Consider the following 6,782-nt stretch of genomic DNA (forward strand, 5'->3'; position numbering starts at 1 on the left):
TCCTGCTTGTAAAACAACCACCACCAGTTACATCCTACCATGCTCAAGGCTGCAATTTTGCCCATTCAAGCTAAATATATAATCAGTTCCTAGAGAATGTTTTTCCTCTTAACTTCTCTTTAAAAGTAACTTTTCTAATTTAGAAAAAAATCATTAGGAAATGTGATCCTTTTAAACAAGATAAACCACAGTGAAGCATTAAGGTTTTATAACCTGACTCAATTTCTCTCAACAGTTACCTTTCTTCAAATGCCAGGAATTACATTCTGGCACATTGCAATTCTCCTCCAGTAAATAATCCCCGTAGACAAATCTGATGATACAAGAAAATCAGAAGGGAAGAGTTTCAGCAGCAAATACTACCATTTATTTTAATAAAAACAAAGTAGTTGGAAGACTTTGCAAGAGAGCAAATGTGCAAGCAGAAACGGTGGCAAATTAACAGAGCATTGTAGGGGGGTGGTGTCCATCTGGTGGGGTTTTTAAGTATAAGCCAGTATTTCTGCTGCTCTGCCAGGCAGGGGGCTTTTGTTGACACCAGGGGGGCAAGGACCAGGACAAGAGAAAAGCTGGGGAGACTGAGTTACAGACCAACACACCAACTGAAGTTTAGTTTATTTCTGTCCCAAGCTCAATTTATATTCTCAGGCTCATTTTCTGGGCAAACACACTGTGTACAAGATTTACAGAACAGCCCTGTCTCATCACACATTTGTTTTTGTGTGGAGTTGGATCCAGTGACAAGGACGAAACTATCTATTAGGAAACAAATTACAGTTATTTAAGTATCTCCAAAAAAAATGGTTGGCTTTTAGAATCACTTTGCTTTTTAATATTTAATGACCCAGATCAAGAACAGAACACTGCTGAGCGAGAAGCCAACTGGCAGGCAGCCCAGGTTAAAGGCTTCTCCTGGACAAAAGAGCACCTTCTGGAACAGCTGCATCTGTGCCGTGACAACTTCATGAAAGCATCTGCAGGAAGAACGGTTGACTTGTGAAGGAGGCAGCAAGAGCAGCACCAGGGCTCAGCTTTGTTGACTGTCTGGGCAACCTCACTAACAACTTGCTTAGAAAGGGAGCACAAGCCTGGAATGAGGAGCCACCATTAAACCTGAGCTGCAAGACAGAAGACATCTCCAGATGTATGATAAAGAGCATCCACAAACATTTTGGAATAGAACTTTAAAGTCCACAAATACTTATCCCAGGGGAGTGTTTGATCCCCATTCTCATATTTGGAGGTTTCCTTCTCTACTGTTCCTACAGAGGTGATGTGCTTCTCCATGGGGCTGGGATAAAAATGCACAGGGTAAAGGTTACCACTTCTCACAGGGGTGAAAGAAAATTGCTGTCACTTATCAAGTCAGAAGCAGCTTCATTGCTTCTCTCAGCAGGTGTGAGCAGGCTGGCATTAACACTCTGCAGTCTCCAGTTAGCGGGAAGGAAGAATTCAGTAAGATTAGTAAGTAGGATTAGAAAACACACCCAAACCCCTCAACACTGCTTCGAGAGCAAAACGGGGGCTCAGCAGCCCCGCAGAGAGTGTCCCTGGGCACTGCTGAGCTCAGGGAGCTGGGCAGGCAGGGGGTGCAGCCCCCCTGGACGCAGCCCCTGGTGCTCAACGTGTCCCTGCCAAAGCTGCCGAGGAGGGTGAGAGCAGGAGGATCCCTTGGGGGGCAGCCCTTGGGGGGCTGTGCTGCCTGCTCCTGCTCAGGGTAACCTCATTTCCCTCGGGCTGTGCAGACGGGTGGTTTCAAGGCTGGAAGGAAGAGATTCTCACTCCAGGACCTGCGCCAAAAAGGAATGATGCCAGAATTGTATCGGTTGCCTGTGGGGCAACAGTTTGTATACGAAATGTATGCACAAGAGCAACACTTCTGAGGATGAATAGGTTATTTTGGAACTTACAAAACTCCTCTGGCTAGAAATGGGAGAAGCCTACGAGGACCTCACTCTCCGTTGCAAAAAGCAACGAACATTCACCCGAATACCAGACTCTGTTGTAAAGCACAAGATGATTTATTGAACTCAATACTCAAAAGTTACTGCAACCTCCATGCCAATCCGAATGCCAGACTAAAGAACTACTGACCAGCAGATTGACATTAAACAAAATACCAAGCTTTAGGAAAGCTGGGAAATCCATTTCCACGTTAGGGCTCAGTCAGCGTAGGGAATCAGCTGTGATAGCAGTAAGAGGTGCTCCACAATTCACATGTAAAATAAACCCTGGGCTCTAAGCTAAAAAGCTCGACAGCTCCAGAACAGGCAGATCTCTAATCCAGCTCTACAATGTTTTCTTAAATGTATTTTTAAAGTGCAAGGTTGTCAAGTGCTGTGGTACCCAGCAGTTGGCAGCTGCTCGGCAGCGGCAGCAGCGCCCTAACTGCATCACCGGTGTAACTCAGACTCTGTAAGGCCCAACCGTGTGAAACAAAGAGCCATTTACATAAATCTTTCACTAAATAGCAGGCTCTATTACCCCAGTATTTAAACAGAAATAGACTCAATTTCCTACATAGCACAGTAAAAGACAGAACATTACAAGTCTACAAGCAGCTGCAATGGCTGTGAGAACTGAACAGCCACAAAAGCAGCAGTTCCAGCCAGCCCCAGCCTCCCTGCACGATTTCCACTCCCCAGGGACACCAAAGCCACCAGCAGCAGAGAACAAAGCGCTCTCAGCCCACGGCTATTGCAGCCCTGCTGTACCTCAGCCCCCCCCCTGCTCCCCAGCACCCCCATGCAGGAGCCTGGCCAGCCCAGCCAGCCCAGATGCCTCAGCCTGTCCCCTCAGGCACCACTGGGCCCCCCCAGGCCCCACAGCTCAGCCACAGCCCCCGAGCTGGCACGTGTCGAGCTGTGGAAGGATCCCCCCAGGAGGGTACCAACAGGAGCCCTCGTTATTCTGGAAATGCATGAGCAGGAGAGGCCCCGGAGACCTGTTCACTGACCTGGCACAGGAGCAAATCCCCCCCTCCCACTGCCCAGGGACCCTCCTCACCCGTTGTCTCAGCCCAGCCCCTCCTGTTCTGCAGCCCCCACATCTCCTGCACCTGGGGCTGCACCTGGGGCTGCACCTGGGGCTGCACCTGGGGCTGCACCTGGGCCAGCCCAGCTCTGAGCCCTGCGGCTCAGGGTGCTGCCCTGCTATGGCAAACAGTTGCCCACACCAAGGGTGGGTGCTTCCTTAAAGAAAGTAAACAGTTCGGTGAGTTCCTGTAGTCAATTCCTTTCCAGATGGATTTGCTTATTTTAAAGACATTTCTCCTCCATCACACTGAGAGGACTCCAAACAAATCAGCTTCACCCACCAAGCTGACTTTGCCTTGGGCTATCCAGAGCTTTGAAGTGACTTTTTCCTAGCCCGGCTGTCGCTCAGCAGTGTTTCCTGAAGATGCCAGAGCCCATTTTCACAGGTGAGGAGCTCCAAGAACAGCACCAGCAAACAGCAGATCAGAACCCCCACAGCCAGAAACCCCTCAGCACCCCAGTTGTGGGGTTACCCCTCACTTCAGTCCTACCAGAACTGGAGCATTCCCCTCTCCCCTGGCAAAACCCCGACAATTAAGATCAGACAGAAAACTCCTCTGCTCTCATTCAGACTTCCTGTAAACGTATTGATTGTTTTCCACAAATAACAACAAGCAGAATGGATTGCATTAGTCACTATTCTGAATCCAGGGAATTAAGACCCCCACATACCTTTCCTAACTGGAGTGTGTAGGATCATTTGTCAAAAGCAGCAGTTCCTGAGCAAAGCAACGTTTCTCAGAAGGGAAACAGCAGGTCTTTAAAAGCTGCACTGTGTTCAGCAGCAGAGAAACCACTGCAGGTTACAGATGATGATTTGTATAAAAATAAAATATTTCAAAGCAACGAAGGGCTGGTTTTACCTATGAGATCAAATGGAGCCCACATAAATCAAAATGACTGCTTCAAAGACTTGCAAAAAAATAAGATTTAAATTCATAAATATTCTGATTCTTTCTTTTTTTAACTGCAAGGAAACAAAGCACTGCCAGTACAAAATCGGCTAAACCTTTCCAGATTGCTCCACTTCCTTATTGGTTTGGAAAGGTGGTGGTTGTGAGTAAACGTAAATTTAAAAAACAGTGTAGCAACCCCTGCACAGCCCGCTTGCTGTGATAAAGATCGAGAAACGTAACAGCCTTTCACACACAGACACACCTACTTCAAATACGAACCAATTTGTCACACACCGACTAAATGCCTGGGCTTGGACTAGGAGATCTCCAGAGGTCCCTTCCAACCCCTAGCACTCTGTGTGCAGCTCACAGGCTCACTTGGGAAGACACTCGCCCTGCCCAGGGCCCCCCCAGCAGCCGCTGCTGCTCCAGCCTCCCCAGCCCGGCCCCCCCACGGGCTCTGCTGGGGACTGGTCACACCAGCCCGGGGCCACCGGAGGCTGGGACAGGATAACGGCCCCGCTTCCAGCAGGGCTCCTGCCCAGCTGTGCGGGAGGGACGAGCTGCCCCTGCAGACCCGCACCCTCCCGCCCGCTCTGCTCCCTGTGCCAGCACGGAGGGGACACTTTCCCTGGAAATACGTGGCAAAGGCAGGGTATTTTCCAGCATATTTCTGAACCGACACGCAAGAACATCAGCCCCAGTGCTGGGTGCAGGAGGCTGTCCCTCTGACGGCCGCCGGGTTCCCCGCAGCGGCAGCAGAGGACGCGGCTGCGGGGCGGCTCCTGTGCCGCACAGGGACTGCAGGCTGCAGCCCGTACGAGAAATGCCCCAGCCAAGGCAACACGTGGGATTCCTGGGAGCCAGGAGATGTCTTGGCACAAACCTGCCCTTGAAGAACCCCATCTGCTTTGGTGTCCCGCTCACATCTTGCACTGTCCCACTGCAGCACGGGAACACCCAGAGTTCAGCTTGCAGAGTCAGGGCAGGAAGAACAAGAACAAGAACAAGAGCAGGAGCTGAGCCCCGCAGTCAGCTCTAACTGTGGCATTGATTAGTAACTATGGCGTTTCTTTTTTCAATCATATCAAATTCCTGGCTAAAAGCATGTGATGCCCTTTGCTGCCACATACAAATGAGGATTAGTTTAACCTTTCTGCTCTGTGCTTCTGGCTGTCATAATTAGCCTCACTATTCACCTCCAGCTGCCCTTCCCAAGTCAGACGGAAGAGCACTACAGAATGCAATTGCCATTTGCATTTCCACTCCACGCTTTTGCAGGGAAAGCCCTAACTCTGCTGCTCCTCTCCCCTCCCATTGCCGCACACAGGGACACGGGCGCAGGGCGGCACTGCCTCCTTCCCAGCGGCTGTTTGAGAGCAAATCCCTGCTCAGCCATAGCGTGGCAGTCTAAACTACCCGGTGAGCAAATCTGACTGCCCAAGCCCGGCAGTTGCAGCTCAGGATCCCCGCAGCAGAGCAAGAGAAAAAAAAAATTGTGTTTCTTTTATTTTTTTTTAGCAAACCACAAATGCACCTTCACACCTTCACCTCTGCTAAGGAGCAAAAAAATTGAAAACACTTTAAAAATAGCTGTAGATGGTTAACAGAAAGTGGAGAGAAATAGACAAATAGACTAAGCATTTTTGCCTGCATTTACTGTTCAAAGTTCTGGTCGCTTGGCTTCTGAGGACATCTTGGATTTTTCTTTGTAACAGAATTTCACATACTTGCCAGTTTGGTTCTCAGGACAGAGCATGACACAACCACAGGGAGCTGAGTCCATCTTGTGCTGAGCCATCCAACACCGGGGGGGAAAGAAAAAAAAAGGTGTTCAATTAAAACAAAGAGACACCACCACATCTTTTAGAGATTCTCGTATCTCATCAGTCATTTCCTCGTCAGATGGACACTGGAGATGAGAAGCTGACCCCACCAGCACTGGGTGCAGAAGCCTGGTGACTTCAGCAGGCCCAGTGTCATCCTTACAGGCTTTCCACAACAGGAAAAACTTGTTATTTCTTGGAAGAAGTGCAACATATCATCTTCCACAGCCCCACATCCAGCCCAGCACGACAGTGGCACAGCTGCCTGTGCCAGAGCAGACCCCCCTCAAGCAGGGCCATTCCAGCTTTCCCTTGGCACTGCCTTGGTCAAAGCCAAATCTCTGCTGCCAGGAGATGGAGAACTGGCAGCTGGCTGAGACAGGAAATTCCTTCCTTGTCTTTTAATTCAAGGATGAATTTAGCTCAACGTCAACATTTGTTTAAAAGCCTTGTCCTGCTGAGAACATCCACAGACCCAAGGGGTTTGTGCCAGGGAAATGCCCTGCACTGCATCATTTGTATTGAAACTCCCAGGCAAAACAAATGTAATGGAGCCCACTCTGTTCTTCACCTTGGTGTTCACAAAACCCAGTCTCAGCTAGAGGGCAAAAGCCCAGCACCAGCTTGTAACAAAGATGAGAATGCAATTCTGTTTTGTGCTACAGTTCAAAGGAAAACGCCAACAAAAAGGGCCGTTTCGATGCACAGCTTGGAGCTCGGGTCTGAGCGGCAGCAGCGCTCGGAAGGGGAACTCAGCAGGGTGCTGCGCTGCTGGGAGCAGCTGCAACAGGGACACGCTGTTTGCCTGCTGAGAACACAGCCCTGCCCCACTGCCCAACCTGTGCACTGCAAAGCCTCCTGCAGAGCCCGGGCCGGGGCACTGCCGGGCCCAGCAACGGCAGCAAAACCGAGCTCCTTTCTGCTCAGCCGACCTTCCTTTGGAGCAGATCCCCGCCGCCGGGCAGAGCCCCGGGAGGGCAGGTGCTGCCAGCCTGGCTGAGCATCCCTGGCACCACCGGCAGCCG

At 50.3% G+C, this 6,782-nt stretch overlaps 1 protein-coding gene across 1 annotated transcript in view; it reads right to left on the reverse strand.

The window, feature by feature from the left end:
- The window catches only part of PRELID2 (PRELI domain containing 2), a 9,524-nt gene extending 8,231 nt beyond the window's left edge, over nucleotides 1–1,293 (reverse strand). The window contains 2 exon segments of the mRNA XM_010001245.1: nucleotides 234–318; nucleotides 1,247–1,293. Of these exon segments, the coding sequence (XP_009999547.1) occupies nucleotides 234–318; nucleotides 1,247–1,287 (126 nt within the window). The 5' untranslated portion in view covers nucleotides 1,288–1,293.
- Nucleotides 1,294–6,782: the final 5,489 nt, after the last annotated feature.

The sequence above is a fragment of the Chaetura pelagica genome, unplaced genomic scaffold (assembly GCF_000747805.2).
Source record: "Chaetura pelagica isolate M959 unplaced genomic scaffold, ChaPel_1.0 scaffold177, whole genome shotgun sequence".
In the NCBI taxonomy this organism is placed as follows: Eukaryota; Metazoa; Chordata; class Aves; order Apodiformes; family Apodidae; genus Chaetura; species Chaetura pelagica.